Raw genomic sequence first — 23,485 nt, 5'->3', positions numbered from 1 at the left:
TGAACCGTATCCAGTACTGAAACCTCCTCTGTTTGAGAGCTCGCTGTTGTTTACATGTTGCTGCCTCCAGGGCCAGTGAGACCAACTGCAACAAGTAGAGTCAGTCAGGTTGGCGGAAGCTATTAACTGCCTTCTACTCCTTGATGTTGGTTTGGATCTAGCATTATACTTATTAGTGTAGTGAAACCAGCGGTACTTTCTGCCCTGTAGGTTAGTGTAATTTTCTGGCACCCTTTCCTCATCGTGTTGATGCTGTCCGACACAGCGTGTAGTTCGACAGCCTCTTGAATTGTACAGTGCATATGTTTCTGGGAGGTCTACCTTGGTTCTACTGTTTTTCTTCGGACTTGGGTGTGTTTCTGAAGACGTGGTGCTGTCCGTCTCTTCGCTCTCGCCTAAAAGTATTCCATCGTTGTACCGGTGATCGGACGTTGACCGGACTGATTAGTTGGTAGGTCGGCGCTTAATCAACCTCTAGTGTGAGTGTCCATCCTGTTACGTGACTACAACACTTGGCTGCCTGTCTCACCGCTTACACAGCTGTAGTCACCTTCCTCACATCCATCCAGGGAGCACTGTCTGTGGATCATTCCGTCTTATTTGAACAAGTTGTCGTAATTGTTTAAAATTTACCCTAATGTTTTAACATGTCATTGCCTTCCCAACTTGTAATTCCGGTCTTCAGCCGTTAATTGTTTGTAACACTGCTTGTGGCCTTCAGCTGACAAATGTTTCAATCCTGTTTTGGTGAGGCCTTCAGGAGTCACTATAGCTTGTTACAAGTTATTAAGATTATTAGAAAGGGTTTTAGTATTTTTAAAGTGTAATTGTCCACCTTATTTGTAATACAGGCCTTCAGTCCTTGTGTATTCTGAAATTGCTTCTGTCCTTCAGCCCACGAATAATTTTCAACCTTCTTAATCAGGCCTTCAGTTGTTGTTTGTGTGTAACTTTGTGTGTAGCCTTCAGCTGCCCAATAATTTGCAATTTTTTTCTTAACAAGACCTTCGGCCGTTACTATAGATGGTTGACTGTTAAGAAGAAAATATCTTAGTGTTTGTTAATTTGTAATTGCCTTCCTCACTTGTGATTCAGGCCTTCAGCCGTAGTGTATTTTGAAATTGCTTCTGGCCTTCAGCCAACGAATAATTTTGAACCTTCTTAATCAGGTTGTTCGCCGTTGATTTTGTGTAATACTGCTTGTGGCTTCTAATCAGGCTTTCAACATGCAGTGTAGTAAAATCATTAAAAATGATTGTTGAGAGTTTTGTTTTTTGAGAATAAAGTGTATATGTTTTCTGTGCAACGAACGGTAACTGATTAAGCCCTGTCCACACGTTTCCTGCTTTCCCTAAATCCCACGTCTCATCGATGTAATATATTGCTTATAACAAATCTATGTTTTTTCATTTAACCCTGTACTCAAGTAACATCTTTATCGCACAGCACCAGCAGTGCAACAGTTGCGTTTCAACTCGTCGTCTGTATGTACTGTCACCAATTTTACTTGTACTCTTTTCACAATTAATCATTCACACATGCGTTTGCTGATGAGCAATTATCGAAAGTCTCCGAAAGATTAATATTTGTCTATGGAAATTTAATTCGTTTTCTACCGGGCTTGGTGTGCTTATAGACTTGCACTTTTGCTGGGATTGTGCCCATCTTTCAGGTCTCCATGTTGTCATTCAATAAGAGACCTAAGACCGCTTGTTGTCCCGAACCACCTAGAAACAAAGGGTGTTCGACGGTTGCCATTGCCAGCTCGTTCGGCAGATGTTCCAAATAATGAAAACATCTGATGAAATCTGTGCCAAAGACTAACATGTCACCACATTCTATGATTGATGATCTTTACCATAGACTTTACAAAGCATGGAATAACGTTAGTGTACCTGACTTCAAAGTTCACTTCCAGTCACTACCCACATGCGTGAGAGGCATTGTTGCTGCTAATTGTGGCTGTTATTTGTATTAAATATGGAACTCCTTATATACCAAACCACCAGAAAATACAACAATGTAATATATGTTTCATTTCCATCAATGACCACAAAATTGTGGTCCTTAGACTACTCGATTCAAACAGCTACAAGCATAATCAAATCTGCAGCAAAACATGGGGAAACAAATAAAACTAGTGGACAGCTTACATCTTAAAATAATAAAATATGCATTAATGAAAAGTATTACTTTCATAGATGCAGAAAAATGAACTTAAATGATGTGAGGCATATCTGTTTTAGAACGTACCCTAATTACACACATCGAAAAAAGTTTTGTATCACCCCAGTTCCCAGAGCTCCTGGAGGCAGACGTTGACTGTGGGTACTGTATCCCTTTGACTGTTCAGACATGTCACTAAACCCGCGCAAGGATGTAAACAACCATGCACAAGCGGCGCCTATTAGACGGAGGGGACCGATCGCTTCCAGTCATTCCACCACGAAGGAGGTGCACGACTCGTATTGTTTGTAGTTCAACCATACTTAGACGGTCAAAACCGCGGTTCGATTTCGTCCGCACTGTTACTTTGTGCCAGGAAGAGCTCTCAACAAGAAAAGTGTCCAGGCGTCTCGGAGTGAACCAAAGCGATGTTGTTCGGACAGTCCGCAGCTCGTGGTCGTGCGGTAGCGTACTCGCTTCCCACGCCCGAGTTCGATTCCTGGCAGGTTCAGGGATTTTCTCTGCCTTGTGATGACTGGGTGTTGTGTGCTGTCCTTAGGTTAGTTAGGTTTAAGTAGTTCTAAGTTCTAGGGGACTGATGACCATAGCTGTTAAGTCCCATAGTGCTCAGAGCCATTTGAACCACTTTTTTGTTCGGACGTGGAGGAGATACGGAGAGACAGGAACTGTTGATGATATGCTTCGCTCAGGCCGCCCAAGGGCTACTACTACAGTGGATGACCGCTACATACTGATCATGACTCGGAGGAATCCTGGCAGCAACGCCACCATGTTAAATAATGCTTTTCGCGCAGCCACAGGATGTCGTGTTACAACTCACACTCTGAGCAATGGACTGCATGATGTGCAATTTCACTCCCGACGTCCATGGCGAGATCCATCTTTGCACCCACGACACCATGCAGCACAGTACAGATGGGCCCAGCAACATGCCATCTGACCGCTCAGAATTGGCATCACCTTCTCTTCACCGATGAATGTCGCATATGCCTTCCACCAGACAATCGTCGGAGACGTTTTTAGAGGCAACCCGGTCAGGCTGAAAGCCTTAGACACACTGTCCATAGAGAGCAGCAAGGTGGAGTTTCCCTGCTGTTTCGGGGTGGCATTATATGGGGTCAACGTACGACGGTGGTGGTCACGGAAGGCGCCGTAATGACTGTACGATACGTGAATGCCATCCTCCAACCGGTAGCATATTGGCGAGGAATTCGTCTTCATGGACGACAGTTCGGGCCCCCATCGAGGAGATCTTGTGAGTAGCAGACATGAACCCTACCAAACATGCCTGGGATGGAATGACCCACCAACCACTCTGAGGGATCTACGCCGAATCACCGTTGACGACTGGGACAATCTGGACGTAGATGTAGATGTAGATGCAGATGTAGATGTTGAATCTTAAGGTTGTCATTCTGACATTACAGTTGTGAATGTTCAGTGGCCCTTCAGGCCTGGAGACTAAAAATTTGTATTGGGTTTTATTTGTACCAGTAACCAAGTGTTTTTTAATGTTGAATAAAATTAAGTTGTGTTTGAAACTGTAATCCCATTTGGGTCTACACTTTCACTCCCTGCAGCCCTTGAGCTCTGCTTACCTTACGTCTTGGTTAAGTTTTCCCATACCACGACGTATCAAGCCCTAAGCTTACACACTACTGAACCTAAATTATCCTAAAGACAAACACACACACCCATGCCCGAGGGAGGACTCGAACCTCTACTGGACCAGCCGCACAGTTCATGACTGCAGCGCCCTGACCGCTCGGCTAATCCCGCGCGGCAACAGTGTTGTCTTTCCACACATGCTGGCAGAGTGACCTTCTGGATGGCAGTTATTTGCATGTGTCATATTGTTCAAGAGATCATAAACGTTTCAATGAGTGTGCGGAAAGGTAGCGGCAAAGAGAGTTGTAATTTATATTGCAGCTATCCAAGCAGGACGTCTGGAAGACTAGTGGGTGGAAGAGCCAGAGGCAAACAGAGAGAGAGAGAGAGAGAGAGAGAGAGGGAGCACTCACCTGCAGGTAGGGGCTGCAGGCGGAGAGTAGCACGCGGTGCGCGCGCAGGCGGCGGCCTTGACAGCAGAGGGTGACGTCGACGAACGCCTCGGCCGCCAGCAGCCGCCGCAGGTGCGCCATCACACTCGACTCGTGCTGCTCCCACCGCACCAGCAGCTTGTTACCACCCATCTGCAGCACACAGGCACAGCACACTACATCACCAACGTAATAAGGATTTGTAAGAGACCAGAACACAGTACAATGAACCAAAGTCGATTCCAAAGATAATCAAGAAAAGAGAAACAGGCGCACTATGGGACTTAACTTCCAAGGCATCAGTCCCCTAGAACTTAGAACTACTTAAACCTAACCAACCTAATGTCATGACACACATCCCTGCCCGAGCCAGGATTCGAACCTGCGACCGTAGTGGTAGCGCGGTTCCAGACTGTAGCGCCTAGAACCGCTCGGCCACCAGGGCCGGCAGAGAAGACATTAGCTGTTCATTTGTCTAAGAGAAGTCAAGAGCTGGAGGCCTATGATAGACGAGTGGATCGCGTAAATAGAAAGTAAATGTTTACGTTCTTTTGTTCCTATCTTTGAATTCTGAAATCATAGACAGAGTCGTTTACTGTGAGAACGTACCACTGATTAATTAGTGTGAAAATGTTGGGGCAACGGCCTTGCCGCAATGGATACACCGGTTCCCGTCGGATCACCGAAGTTAAGCGCTGTCCGGCTTGGCTGGCACTTGGATGGGTGACCATCCGGGCCGAAATGCGATGTTGCCATTTTTCGGGGTGCACTCAGCCTCGTGATGCCAACTGAGGAGCTACTCGACCAAATAGTAGCGGCTTCGGTCAAGAATACCATCATAACGACCGGGAGAGCGGTGTGCTGACACCACGCTCCTCCTATCTGCATCCTTCCCAGAGGATGACACGGCGGTCAGATGGTCCCGATGGGCCACTTGTGGCCTGTAGACAGAGTGGTGAAAATGTTGAACACACAGATGCCTCACCATATAAATAAATTATCGTATCGGCATCCACTGTTGTAAGTGAAACATGTTAATGCTTCTTTTACAAAAGAACTCACCAGATTCCATATGCATATCCCACATAAAATGTTTCATGCTGTTCCTCCCTCGGGCATGTGACAGTTTGATTCATTAAAAATTTGCATGTAATTCATTTAATTAAGGTACGAGCCATTACCATATGGATTGGCAGAGCTTATTCCTTGGGGACCATCCCAGCGAGCCACGAAAGTCGAACTTCGGCAGCACGAGGTTCGAGTCCTCCCTCGGGTGTGGGTGTGTGTGTTTGTCCTTACGATAATTTAGATTAAGTAGTGTGTAAGCCTAGGGACTGATGACCTTAGCAGTTAAGTCCCATCAGATTTCACACACATTTGATTTTTGAACATTATTTTTAAACTTGGCAAAATCTGAGCAAAACAGGTACAGGTATACAACAGTGATGTGTAAACTGCAGCTGAACTGTGTCAGTCATGTGGTGGATTGATACGAGACATCTATTATTGTTACTGATTCAATTAACCTTAATCTGTAACTTGTTGTGACCTATTCATGACTGTCTGATGCTGACAATTTGGGTGATACTGGTGATTGCAAAGATGAAGCCACTTACAGATGTCTTTATTTCCCTCTTCCAGTGCATGTAACTGCATTTCCGGTACTTGTTGTGTCCTGGGAGCATGCCGTGTCTTTGATTCGGCCTCACGCTTGGAGGAGGAAAGGGACCGTGAAGCACATTTCCTACAGCTCCCCGAGGAAGATGGGCCGGAAGCTAAAGATTAAGCCCCATAAGGCATCAATTAGCGACCGTAACACTGGCTACCATATAGTCATTTATGGGTTCCGTATTGTGTGCCTCGGTGCCAGGATATCATATACGGTTAAGGTTTCCCAAAGTGCAGCTGCTTGCTGGGTGGTCCCAGATACTAGCTAAAAAGCCAAGTATAACGAAATGTGTCATGGCGTCGGCAAGTGAAGAATAAATTCTTATTGGTTTGGTGGGATGTTGTTTTCGTAAGTGGCGCTTTTCCTAGAAAACTAGACGGTGCCAGGTTGAGTGGGAGATATTCCTCTCTTCTATATCATGGGAAGTTTAATGGCTGCTTATTGTAGAATGCTTTTTCCCCCCTGTGTGGGTGGAAGTGCGACAGGTATGTACAAGTTCGCGTAGAGTGAGAATTTGTCACTCTCACAAGGTGAGAAAGTAGCTCGTTGTATGATTTACAGAAATCAGTAAGTGTGAATTTAGGGCGGCGTTTTTGAGAAGTTTCAGACATGGAAAAGCAGCCCAATAGGAGACGTAAAATATATCCGCAGAGTTTGGGGTTGGGTTTTCTCAGAACTGTATAGGGAGGGAGACATCTCATTGTGTAACTTGAAAACGTACTGGACCGCTTTCTTACAAAAAAAGTCATTGGCCAATTTTCAGTAGAGCCTTCTCGTAGGTGAAAACTCCATTGCGTGGGGTTTGTGCAAAGCAGAGAAGAAAGACAGAATTTTTGGCACTCTCAATAGAGACGCAGCAGCCAACTACAGATAATAGTTCAATCTCGGCACACTATGAGACACCGACTTCGTCGTGAGGATAAATGACCTGGCCGCACTTGAATTGAACTCTTATGGCGAGTGTTTTAGTGCAGCGACAGGTAGCTGAGGGGAAGATATTGTTTGTATATCTTATCTCTGTGGAAATTCCAGGTTCTCAGCCATTAGTACGATTCATTTCCTGTTCAAATTTTGTACTTTTGTCTTGACTCTTTTGCTATTATGAGTCCAGGGGAGTGTGTTTTCATTTCACTGTTTGTTGTGTTGCATTTAGGGGTATTTTTAAAATTGTTTATGGTTGGGAACAAACAGGAAGTGCACATAGTGACGGAAATATAATATTGAAATTACCGCCCACAAGGGTTCGATAATGTTCAGGTCCGGGGACTGTGCTGGACAGGGAAGACGCTGCAGTTCAGTTGCATGCTCCTCATGCAACGATTGTACTGTCCTGGCTGTGTGAATGTGTATTATCGTCCTATAATATGGGGAACAACATTTGAATCATGGGGCGCCCCTGATCACATGAAATGTTCACATAATCGTTGGCTGTAACATCGCCTTTGATAGTTATGATGAGACCAGCAGAATAGCATGATATGACTGCCCACATCATCACACTTCCACCTCCATGCTTAACCGGTGATTGTCGACACTAATTATTTCGGTACAGCAGCTAACACGAAGATAAATTCAGCTGTATTTTTGCGAAAGACCTAAGGGTGTTCAGAAAGGATAGGCTAAATACAGTTGACGTTTGCGTGTTTGTTGCTATTAGGTGTAGTTGGCCTTGTACCGAAATTGAAGCAGATAATTCTTATGAATTAGTAAGGACAGGGGTCATTTTTGGCAACCGGAATAAAATTGAAATTGGATCCTTTTACCGACCTCGCAATCAGATGATACTATGGAAGGAAGGTTAAGAGAAGATTTGGCTCTTATTTCAGATATCCGACTCTTATAGTTATAATTGATGGTGACTTCAATTTATGCTGACGAAAATACATATTTATGTCCAGGGGTAGGCATAGAACATCATCCGAAATTGTTCTAAATGCCTTCTCTTAATTTTATTTATAGAGTTATTTCATGAGCGCACTCGTATTGCAAACGGTTGTGAAAACATACCTGACCTCTTAGCAACAAATAATCCTCAGCTCATAACGAACGTCAAGACGGATACAGGGATTAGTTAAACCAGAGGTGTCGCACCGATATTGAAAATTTGCTTGAGGCCTTCTTAAAGGACAATCTCCGCCCCTCCCAAATTAACAGTGTGAGGGTAGACCAGATATGGCTTGAATTCAAAGAAACAGTATCTACAGCAGTTGAGGGATTTATACCAATACATTAACAAACGATGGAGCTGATCTCCCTTCGTACACAAAACCGGCCACAACTCTGACTCAGAAGCAACGAATAAAGCATGCCAAATTCAAATGTAGGCAAGAGATTGACGATCTTTTACAAAGGCTCGAAATTTAGCGCCGACTTCAATGCGAGATGTTTATGTTAGTTTACATAACGAAACTTTTTCTCGAAACCTGGCAGAAAATCCAAACAGATTCTGATAGTAAGTAAAGTATTCTAGCGACAAGGCACAATCAATGCCTTCAGTGCGTGACAGCAATGGAAATACTATCGTCGACAGACCTGTTAAAGCGAAGTTACTGAACACAGTCTTCCTAAATTCCTTCACCAAAGAAGAAGAAGTAAATATTCCAGGATTATAATCAAGAACAGTTGCCAACATGAGTAGCTTAGAAGTAGACATCCTCGGCGTGGTGGAGCTACTTAAATTACTCAATGAAAGCAAGTGTTCCGGTCCAGACTACGTACCAGTTAGGTTCCTTTCACAGTAAGCTGATGCAATAACTCCATACTTAACAATCATATACAACCGCTCGCTTGACGAAAGATCTGCACCCAAAGACTGGAAAGTTCCACAGCTCACTCCAATATTCAATAAAGGCAATAGGTGTGAACCACTAAATTACAGGCCCATAACATTTACGTCGGCAATTTGTTTTGATCTTCTGATGGCTTTACTAGATGGTAAACGACAGCATCTTCTGAGTTTTGTAACAAAACTGGTAAGGAATAATCTGGTGCATTGTGATTCTGAATATAACCAATCTGCTTCTGTAAGAAATGTGTTGCATTACTTATTGAACACCCATCATAGTCTCTAGCTTGGGTGTAACACTCAAGTGTAGCACTTGAGAGTGCTGTCTAACCTAAAAATATTTTATCAGTAGTGAAAATAGGCACGCTAAGAGTATTTTAGTAACCCAATACAGGCAATTGACTGCAGAAATACTGAATTTGTAGCTTGCAAAGTATATGAAATCTTACTTGTGGTACATCTTAACTTCTGTTCGAATTTCCGTAGTGATCTTGCGCATTATAATAAGCTGGTAAGCAATCTCTATTTTAACAAGTAACAGAGATACTTAAAAACGGAAAAACATTTAGTTTCAAGGGTCCTCCGAGGTTGAGTGTGTGATATAATTATCAAAACTTTGTGGTAAACGAGTTCTACTTAACTTAAAAGTTCCTATCAGTGGTGCCAGTTTCCTAGCTGTGAATATTTTAATAAGTAATGGAGACACTGATATTTGATTTTTGAGATTTCAGTGTGCTATAAGAATGTGAAAAACATCACAATAAATGAAAAAAAAATTATTTATTTTCGAGACATCAACAGTGACATTTTCTTGGAGAAATTACACCTGTAATTTTTACCATTCTTGTTCATTTCTCTCGTGATGTGTTTATAAACAGTCCATGTCGTCGTGCAGCTTAAGTGAAATAAAATAATAAAGCACATTATTCCTCTGAAAATCAAAGACTTTATTTCTTCTATCCTTAAAAAAAAAGGAATGTAGTTTCGTGCGCGGTATTTAGATATTTTTGCAACGCAACATTATGTTTTCTGACGGATTTTAGAATATCGTGGCATCATAGTTCAGGTAAGGTAACCGATTTGAGAGATTGGGATTTTATTCTTGTATGTTTCCTCAGTTAGGCCGTAAGTGCTATACGTAATATACAACTATTATCAAGGGATGTGTATAGGAAATAATTTGGTGTAAACACTGTGACAGTCAACATAGATTGAATATACTTTGCACATTTAGACATAAATGTAACATAAATATTACATTTAGTGATGCATTTTAGAATATTGTGAAGTAATAGGTGATGTAAGTTAATTAATTTGAAGATGTTGTCCTGTCCCTAATCTCACCTCGTTCCTTGATAATCAACTTAAACTTTGCACTTTTAGCGCTGTCGAGACGTTTTACAGACTTTTTACTGTACTATGTATTCATAAATGTCGAAAATAATTATTTAAGTCTCCGTTGTATGTCTTAAAATAATTGTGGATCATAGCTTGAGTTTAGAAGCTTTTTGATAATACAGACACTTGTTGATGACAGTGAAAACAACTTGCGGTACAGAGATCAAACTTTCGTCTCTCTTCTTCAGCGGAGGCATCTGCTGGTAACAATAACTGGGATGTGAAACAGAAGCTGATTTTACTGCGCATTTTCAGGGTCTTGAGAACAGTGTTTGAGGTCCAACTCATGTTTGGCAACTACATATTCCTAATTAAGATATTAATGTTTTATAATTGTTTGTGTTCAATTTTTTATAGTAAATGTGTTACATACACTTCCATTATAGCATTACTAATGATACATAGCGTGGCTGGCGGGTGCGAGCTGTGGCTGCCTCACTTCACAGGGGTTGTGGCACGCACTGTGAAGCCTCAGTGAATCATCACTTATGGTCCGTTGGAATGGCTAAGGCGGGAACAGGTTCTGCTATTGTGGAATGGAATTCTGAAGCGTCTTCGCCGGACCGCAGTTAGAGCCAGGAAGGCCGAACGCGCGGCCCTGCTTGGAGTGCACATTGTGTATAAATAAATGCCCGGTCATTAACGGCGTCTACATACAACTTTGGCCTGCGTTCAGTTGCAGTGCGCGGTTGCACTCCCACCCGATCACATCAGCATGTGTGTGTAGGTGAACACGTACTTGGATAGAAATTTCTGAGGTGTCACATATGAATGGGAAGTGCCGCCAGCTCATGCTTGCGGAAGTCGAGCAGGGGCTGTGCGCGGTTTGACATCTGAGGTATACGTCACTTATCGCTACCTCCTATGTACTCAATGGACTGTGCTTGCGCACGTTGATTGCATTATTTCGGGAGCGGGTCTGTAGGCCTTCATATGTGCTATTTGAATAGTTTACGAGTATTTAGCGTGTCTACACATCATTGTGCTGTATTATTTAGGAGCAGTTTGTAGGTCTGCACTGAAATTATTTCAGAAAATTAGGAAGTGTTTGGCTATTTGGAAGAAACATTTTGCACTATTTATGAGAACTTCGCATGTCTGTAGACTGTGCGATGCTTATTTTTAACTGTTTACAATTAGCAACAGTGTGTGTAGTGTAAGTATGCTGTTTAGGTTTCTATATTGGTAACGCCACGTAGCGCTCTGTATGAAAATCGCTGGCTGTGCTGTGTGCAGTCTGTGGCTAGTTTGCATTGTTGTCTGCCATTGTAGTGTTGAGCAGTTGGCTGTTAACAGCGCTTAGCGTTGCGCAGTTGGAGGTGAGCCGCCAGCAGTGGTGGATGTGGGGAGAGAAATGGCGGAGTTTTGAAATTTTTAAGACTGGATGTCATCAAGTGCTATATATATTATGACTTTTAAACACTAGTAAGGTAAATACATTGTTTATTCTCTATCAAAATCTTTCATTTGCTAACTATGCCTATCAGTAGTTAGTGCCTTCCGTACTTTGAATCTTTTATTTAACTGGCAGTAGTGGCGCTCGCTGTATTGCAGTACTTCGAGTAACGAAGATTTATGGTGTGGTAAGTGATATGTGAAAGGTACAGGTTAATGTTAGTCAGGGCCATTCTTTTGTAGAGATTTTTGAAAGTCAGATTGTGTTGCGCTAAAAATATTGTGTGTCAGTTTAAGCACAGTCATGTATAATTTTCCTAAGGGGACGTTTCACATGTCGACACTTAGCCGAGGATACCTCACTGGAATCTTCTCATTTTTTCTTGTAGTTTGTGTAATTAGTGTAGATTTTGTTTATTGCTAGTGCGTAATTGTAGAGAGAATCTCCTTTGTAGTTGCAGTATTTCATTGTTGTACAGTGAAACAGGTGTGGCACACATGTAAATTTGCACCAAGTATTTCGCAGCTGCGCTTGCAATTAACTAGATATTATTTTCAGTGCTATGTTAATGTGTTCTCTTATTTTTGCTCTTCAAATTGTGTTTTTCTGTGTTGTCGTGTGAAATATTGTGACAATAATGGCGTGTGAAAAACGTAATACTAGGCTCCAAAGTAAACTGAGAAATGACAGTGAAGACGAAAGAACTGTGTTAGCGCCACCATGTAATGAATTAAGTAATATTCAAACTAGTAATTTGGTAATGTGCATATGGAAATGGAGAGGGCGGCAAATAATGGTGTAGACAGTGAAACAAGTAGTGAACAGGGATGCATTATCGATCGATCGGTCGGCAACAGCTCGCGTCAGGATTCCGAAATGACAGGACACAATCTTGCAAATACTGTAGAATCAGGTTTTGCGTCCTCACCGTTTTCTCAAATAAATCAAGATACATTTTCTGCTTTTCAAAATGCGAATATCGCCGGTTCAAATGCACTGACGAATAGCAATGAGGAACATGTTTCAGACACAAGTGCACTGTTATTACTGTTAATGCAACAAATGGATCAAAGGCTACAAAAGTTAAACACAACGCTTGAACAAAATCAGAAACAAATAGAACAAAATCTTCAAAAGTTAGACACAATGGAACAAAATCTTCGGAAGTAAGACATCACATTTGAACAAACACGTGTAGATTTAACTACTGAGTTACATAACATTGAATCGAAATGTCAAAAAGTCTGTAATGACGTAAAAACACGAATTTGTGAGCATTTCCGACCTATTTCTTCGCGTCATGAAAATGCATTACAGAATCACAAAGCAACCATAAAAGAACTGCAAACTATTCTTCATGAAAATCACGATACCTTACAAGCTAAAACTGACTCAGTTCCATCTACAAATTCGGTTACGCAACTTTCAAAAACTCAGGAAAACTTAAAGCACACAGTAGATACGATTTCATCACAAATGGACACTCTGAAACTTGGTTCAGAAAAACACACAGAGGAAATAATTTCACACTCGGATAAAGTCGCCGAACTTTCAGATCAGTTCACTAACTTATCTACAAAGGTAGATGATGATCTGAATGACACAAGACCTGTAGACTTCACTGACACTGAAGAGTATGAACAAATTAGAAAATTCAAACAAAATCAAAATCAAATCAATACACTGTACAAAAGAGAAATCCGGGAAGTACAAGATAAGTTGGCACAAGTAATACAAGAATTACATATTTCAGAGGACACTCGCGCTCCAGTACGGGTAGAGGGACATAGAAATACGGAACAGTTACAAAACAATAACACAGGGCACTTCGGAAATTATGAAAGAAATTGGCAAGGTACACCGAATTTTGAGATGGAACCGCCGAAACGACGTAACAATGAGCGATGTTCGTCTCGCCGACACGATGATTTTGACTATAAGCTGTTCATTACTACACGTAAATTCAAAATATTTAAGAATTCTGACAACGACATTCATCCACAAGCATGGCTTCTCCAATTCTCTCATTGTTTTCCTTCCAACTGGTCACTGGAGCACAGGTTAGAATTTATGTGTTGGAGAATGAACCTGGTGTAAGAATGCGATCGGTCATTCACGATTGTCACAGTAAAGGAGAATTTTATCATGCCTTCCTCTCAGCAACCAGAACTATTATTATCACGGGCGACAGAATAACTTCAGACACAACAGTTCAGCGCGCAGTTACGATTCAGGGAGAAATTCTCCACCACGTGGCCGACAAGAAAGAAACTGTGGAATCTACAGCCATGACGACAGACGATATGATCGTAACGACAGACCTGAATTTCATCAGAACTGGCGGGATTCGAACAGAGCGGGGTCCTCTCGACAAGGTGAATTTGTAGACGTTAGGTCTCCTAATCCCAATAACGACGCGCGCCAACAAAGAGACATACAATGACTCGCACCGCAGGCAGCCACATTTGCCGGCTGCCTGGGAGAAAAATAACATAGCTAACCTTGAGAAAAATTCCAGTATTCTTTACCGACGTATACCGCATGATAATTACGTTCAAGTTGAAACTCTGAGTACTGTGAAGAGTAAAGGATTGCATCACGTTTCACATGTAAAACCGTTTATTGAAAGATAATCTGCTTTTTAACTTAGTCTTTGCCATAAAACTTTTCACTTCACGCTAATAGTACAATATGTCACACTGAGAAACTGTTAACATGTAACAATGTTTTGAAGTGAACTATCCAGTCTAGAAACTAGGGAACATATTTAGACAGTATTTACGAGTGCATTGTTATAGTGAACAGACGATACAGTGTTATTGTGTGTTTACATTCTTGCTTGTTAGTTGCACGTTTACGTAACGACTATAAGGCTGACATACTTAGAACATGTACCGGTACTGCTAATTAGATTTTAATGCAACATTTTGGTTTACTTGAAAATACATTCTGGATTTAAAGTACTTTCTGAGAGATACCAGATGACACAGTGGTTAGTTTATGTGACGGCTACACGATTTTATCACGACGCTACTAATGAGTGACAATTTACAATGTTGCTTTTGCGGTGTTTCTGTTTTATATCCGCACAGTTTTATGTGTTATTCTCGAAAGTAAAACATGTTTTAGTAGTAACTTTTGTGGTATAGCTACAATGAGACAGCCTTTTCCGTAGCACGACAATACGTTGCATTATAGTACTTTCTTGATCACGGCAATTAGCGTAATAACTAAGATATCTATACGCAAAGCATTTCACTTTTGTTTATCATGAGGTAAGTACATTGACTTCTGCAGAACTTAGCTTTCGGAGGACGATAACTACGACACTTCATCAGAGATTATCTTACAACAAGATGCACAGTTTAGCGCTACAGTACACGTATTTGAGTGATTAATTTTGTACTTGAAACATTTATTTTTAAAGGTATTTGAAGTACAGTGACACAAAGGTTTTCCGTGATACATTCCATTGCCGTAATCTGTAACACCTGAGGGTATAATTACATTAATCCTCAGGGGGATACATGCTTACTTTGTGTACCATGTGTTTGGCAAGCACAAGCAGCCCTAGCTAATATGGTATTCCTTTATACAACTTTAAACATCGGTACCATATTTCTCTAACACAGAATTACATAGCTATCTGATCATTTAACTGAGAGAGACAAATATTTATTCTTCTACATCAGTGACAGATGTTTACGTAATTACACAGTTGGATAATTTCACACTTAGGAAATTGTATTTTGTCTGTACTTTGTGAAATGTTCATATTTTTTCGGAACCATTGTGATACTATAAGAGCTTTGAATGATGTATTTGGTATGGGATCATGATTTTTAAAGTACTTTTGAGGTAGATGATACTTTTGACAAGAGGAGATAATTTTTTTTAGGTTTTGAAATTATTGGAGGAAGCTACGACGATTTTGAGAATTGACTGAGATGTTGTCATATTATTATGATGGCAATGTGTATTATGTTGTTGAGGTATGTTTATGATCAATAAGCTCATGTTATATGAGGAATTTGATTGTGCTACATTATTCTTATGATGAAATATTGAAGAAGTGTCGACGAATATGCATATGTATAATAAGGTAAGGAATAATGAGTAGCGGTTAGGGACTCTGATTTGTGTGAAAAGGATGTTGAAAACCAAGAATAATACTTTAGGAATTATGAAATGTGTGTATATGTGTGAATGTATTACAATGCTGTCGAAAATTTTTTGGACACTGTTATATTTATAGGATTTTAATTTCTACACATTTGTAAAGCAAATTCTCAACCTGTGAAAATATTTTTATATGAGACTGCCACTGTAGCGAAAACTGCTGTCGTAAATATCTCAGTAAGAAAGGTAAGTGCCCTTGACGTAATGCGTTTTGGGCGCCCAGCTGAGAGGTAGTCGTCTGACAAAAGAAAGCCATTAGGTGGAGAAAAAAGAGGCCATTATCTTTGCTATCAACATTCCTTTGTAGAAAGTATCGCAAATACGACACGCTCATTACTTGGAAAGATACTTGCATCTGCTCACCTGATTATGACAAGCGTCTTTCTACGAGAGTTGAGAGAATTTCTACTAACTTATGAAATGTCACATGATTATTGAATGATATTTTTATGCTTATCTTTTCCTAGTTTCTTATTTCACTTGATATCTCGTTTCCAGCTATGTTGCACTATTGGTTTTATAAAATAAAATTAAATGCATTCGCTAACGTGAACACTTTCTGTCAACAGATCTATTAAATAATAATTTTATGATCCATGTTCTTCGAAAAAGGAGCATTTGGAAAGGAAAGAACAATAAGAAGGGATGAATAACAGTAACTGTGTACATAACTTTCTTTTCAACTACCTGCTAATTTTTTTGGTAGAGTAAGTTATCATGATGCATCACCCTAGTGTTAAGATGTGACATAGGTATTAAACATGGCCATTTTTAGTGTAATATTTTTTCTGCTTCAGCTTTGTCATGTTTAGATATAAGTTATTGCATTTGTTGCTGCTTGTTTTGCCAATTTCCATTTTTTTAGTCATTGCTGTTTGTGTTAATTGTTCTGTGATGCTGCATTGCCGCATTCCTTAGTTCAGCATCTGAGCTCAGTAGATTTAAGTTAGCTTAAAAGGGGGTAGATTACATAAGAGAATGAGTTGTGATGAATTGGAAGAAATGCATTGAGAAGTTATACGAAAAGAGTACAGGATGCAGGTATAGGTCGGATTTTCATGGAAATAAATGATGAGGTAAGATAATGGAAAATAAATGATGGGGTAAGAAATATGTTAACATATAAATACAGAAATAATGCATGGATAGGACTTTTTTTTTGGTGTAAACAAATATTGAAATAAGACGAAAGACCTGTGGAATGAAGTTTTGGGTTGGACTGCAGTACCAAATGTTACACTGAAAACAAACTCTGTCCTGTAATTTTGTGTTATTACACTATGTGAATTTGTGTTTTTCCTGTCTGTATGTGTTTAGCTAATAAGATTTATATTGTAGAATTTTTCTGATAATATGTTATTTACCTTGTAAAGATGCTTAGACTTTATTTATTCTGTTTTGTTTTAATGCTTATGTGTGAAGCTGAAGTTTCAAAAGTTATTCTGATCTTTTATGTATTTACTTAGGTCATAATTCCTGTAACACTGATGTATATGGTTATTTCTATTCTTTTGTAAAGCCCCTATTACTACAAATGTTATCTGTATTGTTATGTTCTTTAATGATGTATTTTGTACCTTTGTTATTGCATTCTTATGTTATAAAATTGTAATTGACACCAGTTCATCAAATTAAGGATCTTGTAAGTTACATTCCACTGCACACGTTTCTGTTGGTCATAGTATACGGACAACATGTGAGAAGTAGGGACTGTTAGTGTTTGGACGTGTGTTAATAAGTCAGCAAGGGACTGATTAACAGCATTGCTGGTTCTAAGGACAATTCCAAAAACTTTGTGAGTGCACAAGTGGTGGTTTATGGACTTGCTATATTGTCCACAAGACTCTTCGATGGTGATTGTGCACCTGCACAGTCGCAACAGATGGCTGCTGGCCATCTCTACAAGGACTATAGTGGGTCTGCATCTTTGGTGGCATACCAATACCATTATTTCTACAAGGACTACAGTGAGTCTACACCTTTGATGACTCACCAGTACCATTATTTCTACAATGACTGCAGTGGGTCTGCACCTCTGTTGGCCCACCAATACCATACTCTCTATCAGGACTACAGGGGGTCTGCTCTTTGATGACATACCTACCAATATTCTTCAAAACTTCGAATGACTCTGCTGTGGATTTGCTCTGTTGTGGCATTCTCTTTTACAGCTTAGACTTTGAGAAAAAAAAACACTTCTATTTTACTGTGATGAATGATCAGGGCTGTCTTTATGGACTGCGAGAAAATTTTAGCTTTTGACCAATATCAAATAATCAATAAGTGTGTGCATTTGATTTCTTTGTTATTGTAATTATGAAAAAATGTTTCAAATCTGTATTGGCCACTGCCCAAAACAATTTGTAAAATTTTTTGTGGCAAGCATGGGGGCTATGTAAGTATGCTGTTTAGGTTTTTTATATTGGTAACGCCATGTAGCACTCTGTATGAAAATCACTGGCTGTGCTGTGTGCAGTCTGTGACTAGTTTGCATTGTTGTCTGCCATTGTAGTGTTGGGCTGCTGGATGTGAACAACGCTTAGCGTTGCGCGATTGGAGATGAGTCGCCAGCAGTGGTGGTTGTGGGGAGAGAAATGGCGGAGTTTTGAAATTTTTAAGACTGGATGTCATGAAGTGCTATATATATTATGACTTTTGAACACTAATTAAGGTAAATACATTGTTTGTTCTCTATCAAAATCTTTCATTTGCTAACTATGCCTATCAGTAGTTAGTGCCTTCCGTACTTTGAATCTTTTATTTAGGTGGCAGTAGTGGCGCTCACTGTATTACAGTAGTTCGAGTAACGAAGATTTTTGGTGAGGTAAGTGATATGTGAAAGGTATAAGTTAATGTTAGTCAGGGCCATTCTTTTGTAGATATTTTTGAAAGTCAGATTGTGTTGCGCTAAAAATATTGTGTGACAGTTTAAGCACAGTCATGTTCAATTTTTCTAAGGGGACGTTTCAGTAGAGCATTATAAATGAGTTACGTAGGAGTGGTTTGCACGTCTGTATGGTGTGGGACATGTCAGTGCTTGTGTTCTGTGATACATATACTCCATCCCTAAATAAAGTACACTCTTTCCTCCTCCTATGCAACTAGTGCAGGCTGAGTCCTTTAACCAGAAACCCGTAGGAAGAGGTTGCGTTCTAGAGGCTTAGGTTAGTGGTGATGAGCTTTGTTTGCTCTAATTTTCTTAGGTTGATGGCGGAAGCGCAAGTGACCTATCTTTACTGGCAGAATTCAGTGTTGGCGCTGGTTCCTAGGAGGAAGTGGCCGTTGGGTGGCTGAGGTTAGTAAAAGTGTCCTTCATTCTAACAATGTTCTTAGGTTGGTAAAGGAAGCGCTAGTGACCTTTCTTTACTGCCAGAATTCAAACTCGACGCTGGTTCCTAGGTAAAGGTGGCGATCTCGAACTTGAAAGTAGTTGAAATTAGATAGTTGAACCGCTTTTCATACTTATATGAAATTGTAAATTGAATTATGTAATAAGATTAAAATTGAAATGCAATTAAGTACTTATGCAATATATAGCTTAGATGCGCAAAGTGGGTGTTAGCATATTAACAGAAGACTGTGTCTGGTGCGGGTATGGAGGCGGCAATAAAGGATGTGTGACGTAAGCGGTCGGATGCTCATGGGGCGGCTGCGCTGCAGGTGTATGGCTATGATACTTGTATGAGAGAACAGATTATCTTGAGTCAGTTTACTTATCAAGAGTGTTCCATGTTGAGCATGCCACATGATGGACTGGTGGTTGTGTGACGCCAGGGCAGATTCCACTCACCAGCAAACAACTTTGGCGCCAAGTGTGTTCTTTGTCCACTCTCAGGTGAACAATTTTGGCGCGTAATGTGTGAGAGGGATGAATACACATGGTGAACAGACAACCTACTGTTGTGACACAGAATCAGCAGGTTCGAATGAGCAAAACATGTTTATGCCACTAGGCCCGAGCGGCTGCTGGATCAGTGGCGTGCATGTGGGCTACCGCTGACCAGTGGCGCCTGGGGTAGCCTCCTCTGCTGACGACAATTTGAACTAAGTCAGTTGGAGTCTGGACCTAGTGGCGAGCACACTGCATGTCACCAACTAAGTCTGTTGGAGAACAAGTGATAATGGTACTGCTTTAAATAAAGACTCCAGTCCTTTTTACCTGCAAAATAGGAAGATGTGAATTATGTTGGTACAAGTGCAGTTTATTATTTGACGCGATTTTGATAGGTTAGCAGTGAAAAAACATAAGTGACAGTCAAAGTTCGTAGGACGTGGACTATTTTGTAGGTGTGATGGCTTATGGAATTTGAACTTGTGGCTGATTTTTGTTATGGATGTAACGAAAATGGCTTTCTTCACACCAACATGGGACATCTTGAATAAATAGTAAATGATAATAATAATAAATAGAGGTACAGTTTTCGAGATATTATCATGTTGGAATTTGAATTTGGCGGAATTTTCTAGTGGCGATAGGCCAATAATAAATAATAATAATGAAAAGAAATAATAATAAATGATAATGAATGATAATAAATGATAAAGACAACTACAGTTTTGCAGCCATTACCCTGATCGAATTTGAATTTGGCGCCAATTTTTTTCTGAAGGGTAGGGTTAGTGGACATAGCCCAATTGACCTATTTTCCCACCAAAATTCAAACTTCCTCCCATTTTTCTGGGGTTATCTTAGTGACGATGATGATGATGTCGTGTGACTATGGCCTCCCATCAGGTAGACCGTTCACCTGGTGCAAGTCTTTCGATTTGACGCTACTTCGGCGACTTGCGCAAAAATGGGGATGAAATGATGATGATTAGGACAACACAACACCCAGTTCCTTAGCGGAGAAAATCTCCAACCCATCCGGGAATCAAACCCAAGCCCTGAGGATTGACATTCCATCACACTGACCACTCAGCTACCGGGGGCGGACATCTTAGTGGACATACCTCAATTTACCTATTTTCCCACCAAAATCTGCCATCTTGAATGACGTCACAGCGGCGCTCTCTGGTGGCTAAGATATGAACTAAGCCTGTTGGACTGTGTACAAATGTGCATGATATAAATAATAATAAGTAATAATAAATGATAATAAATAAGAATGAATGTAGTGAATGATAATAAATGATAAATAATAATAATAATATAGACAAGTATGGTTTTGCAACCATTATCTTGTTGGAATTTGAATTCCGCACCAATGTTTACTGTAGGATAAGGTTAGTAGACATTGCCCAACTGTCCTATTTTCCTGCCAAAATTCAAATTTCCCGCCATTTTTATGGGCATTAGGTTAGTGGATGTAGCCCAGTTGAGCTATTTTCCAGCCAAAATCCGCCATCTTGAATGACGTCATGCACAATTGTCACGTCTACACGCCGCCATCTTGGATGACGTCATCGCCTCAGTCTTGCATAAATTTGGCAACAATGCAGAGTGGCGCAGAACACAGATAGTCCCACTACTTCCGTGTACACCGAAAATTGGGGCAATTACCATTTCTAGAGATTGCACCATGCTCAATCCTTATATGTATCATTTGCCATCAATTCTTTATTTAAAAAGATTACAATGATTATTAATGTTGTCCATTACTTTTTTCCTTTAAAGATCTTGTTTTCTCTCATAGAACTACTGAACTATGGCTTAATATTCGAAACTGAAACATTTTCTTCAATTTTATAGAATATCATTACTTATTTCGATATTATATTGCTCAAAAAGAGGAATATAGTGATTTAACACGTCAAATTCATAGGCAATTTTAGTTTTTACATAAATTTCGTTGTTTATGTAAAATTTTTATAACTGAACCGACACAAACGATACAATATTGTGTATTTCATTGATGCCTTACCACTTTTGTCAATTACAAAATCATTTTTCTTAATGACACACTATTATCTGGGTATCAACCGAAACTTCAAACCTCTATGATAAGGAAAAAATCGGGAGATATATGCTACAGATCAGAGAAATATGCATTTATCTGGTTCCATAATTAATGAATTTCTTAGTTTATTTATTTCTTAGCATGTGAGGTTCCTTAGGACAAAGTGAGGAGCAAATTTCCAAGGATATCAAACTTGTCAGTACATGAAATTACAACATAAAAGTAATAACAGAACCCGAAAAAGTCAAGCCATAAGTTTAAGTAAACGCAATCAACAATAAAAGAAGAATCAGCTTATTTTTCAAGGAAGTCCTCAACAGAATAGAAGGAGTGACCCACGAGGAACCTCTTCGGATTGAATTTGAAAGCGCGTGGATTGCTGCTAAGATTTTTGAATTCGAGTTGTAGATTATTGAAAATGGAAGCAGCGATATACTGCTCACCTTTATGCTCAAAAGTTAGGGAAGTGCCATCCAAATGCGGATTGGATTTCTGCCGAGTATTATCTGAGTGATAGCTTCTTTTTCTTGGGAATAAGCTAATATTGTTAACAAGAAATGACAGTAAGGCATATATATATATATATTGAAAGGCCAAAGTCAAAATACCCAGAATCGTGAGCAGGGGTCGACTAGAGGTTCATGAACTTACACTTCTTATTGCCTGATCCGCCCGTTTCTGAGCCAAAAATATCCTTTTAGAGTGGGAGGAGCTACCCAAAAATATAATACCATACAACATAAGCGATTGAAAATAAGTAAAGTAAACTAATTTTCGTGTGGAACGATCACTCACTTCAGACGCTGTTCGAATAGTAAAAATTGCAGCATCAAGTCTTTGAACAAGATCCTGAACGTCGGCTTTCGACGACAGTTTACTATTTACCTGAACACCTAGAAATTTGAACTGTTCAGTTTCACTTATCATATGCCCATCCTGTCAAATTAAAAAGTCAGGTTTCGTTGAATTACGTGTTAGAAACTGAGTCTTACTGTGATTGATTTAGCGTTAGTTTATTATCTACGAGCCATGAAGTTATGTCATGAACTGCACTATTTGAAACCAAGCCGTTGTCGCACACAACATTCTTCACTATAAAGCTAATGACATAAGCAAATGGAAGTATTTCAGAGTTACTGGTAAGATGACTTATCACTTACATAAATAAGGAGCAGTAGTGGCGCCAACACTGATCCCTAGGCACCCCCCGCTTCACTATACCCCACTCAGACACCACATCACATCCATTCTCAACACCGTGAATAATGACCTTTAGCTGTCTGTTGCTTAAGTTAGAGGTGACCCAATTGTGAGCTACTCCCCGTATTCCGTAATGGTCCAACTTATGAATTAATACTTTGTTATCAACAGAATCAAACGCCTTAGTTAAATAAAAAATATACCTATCGTTAGAAACCTTTTGTTTAACAGATGCAGTACCTCACATAGAAAATAGAATATAGCATTTTCAGTTGTTAAACGACTTCTAAAGCCGAACTGTCCATTTGATAGCAAATTGAGGGATATAAAATGATCAATTATCCTTTCATACACAGCCTTATCAATAACTTTGGCAAACACTGATGGCATAGAAATAGGTCTAAAATTATTTGCATTAACCCTTTATCCCATTTTGCGAGCGGCTTTACTGCTGAGTACCATAATCGTTCAGGAAACAGACCATTCATAAAGGAAAAATTACAAATATGGCTAAATACAGGGCTAACATTTGCAGCACGGTGCTTTAATATTCTGCTAGGTACTCCATCATGAACATGAGAGTCCTTAGTCTTCAGTGATTTAATTATTGATTCCATCTCCGCCTTGTCTGTATCACAGAGGATTATTTCAGACATCAAACTTGGGAACGCATTTGCCAAGAAAGTTGTATGGTTCCTGCAAAAACTACATTTTTATTTAATTCACCAGCAA

At 40.0% G+C, this 23,485-nt stretch overlaps 1 protein-coding gene across 1 annotated transcript in view; it reads right to left on the bottom strand.

Moving 5' to 3' along the window:
* The window catches only part of LOC126281651 (broad-complex core protein isoforms 1/2/3/4/5-like), a 204,511-nt gene that overhangs the window by 55,815 nt on the left and 125,211 nt on the right, over positions 1-23,485 (bottom strand). The window contains exon 2 of the mRNA XM_049980788.1: positions 4,209-4,379. Coding sequence (XP_049836745.1) covers positions 4,209-4,379 — 171 coding nt within the window. The remainder of the gene's footprint in view (positions 1-4,208; positions 4,380-23,485) is intronic.

This window comes from Schistocerca gregaria, chromosome 7 (genome assembly GCF_023897955.1).
Source record: "Schistocerca gregaria isolate iqSchGreg1 chromosome 7, iqSchGreg1.2, whole genome shotgun sequence".
Classification (NCBI taxonomy): domain Eukaryota; kingdom Metazoa; phylum Arthropoda; class Insecta; order Orthoptera; family Acrididae; genus Schistocerca; species Schistocerca gregaria.
Note: the sequence above shows the minus strand (reverse complement) of the source record. Positions and strands in the feature narration are given on the sequence as shown.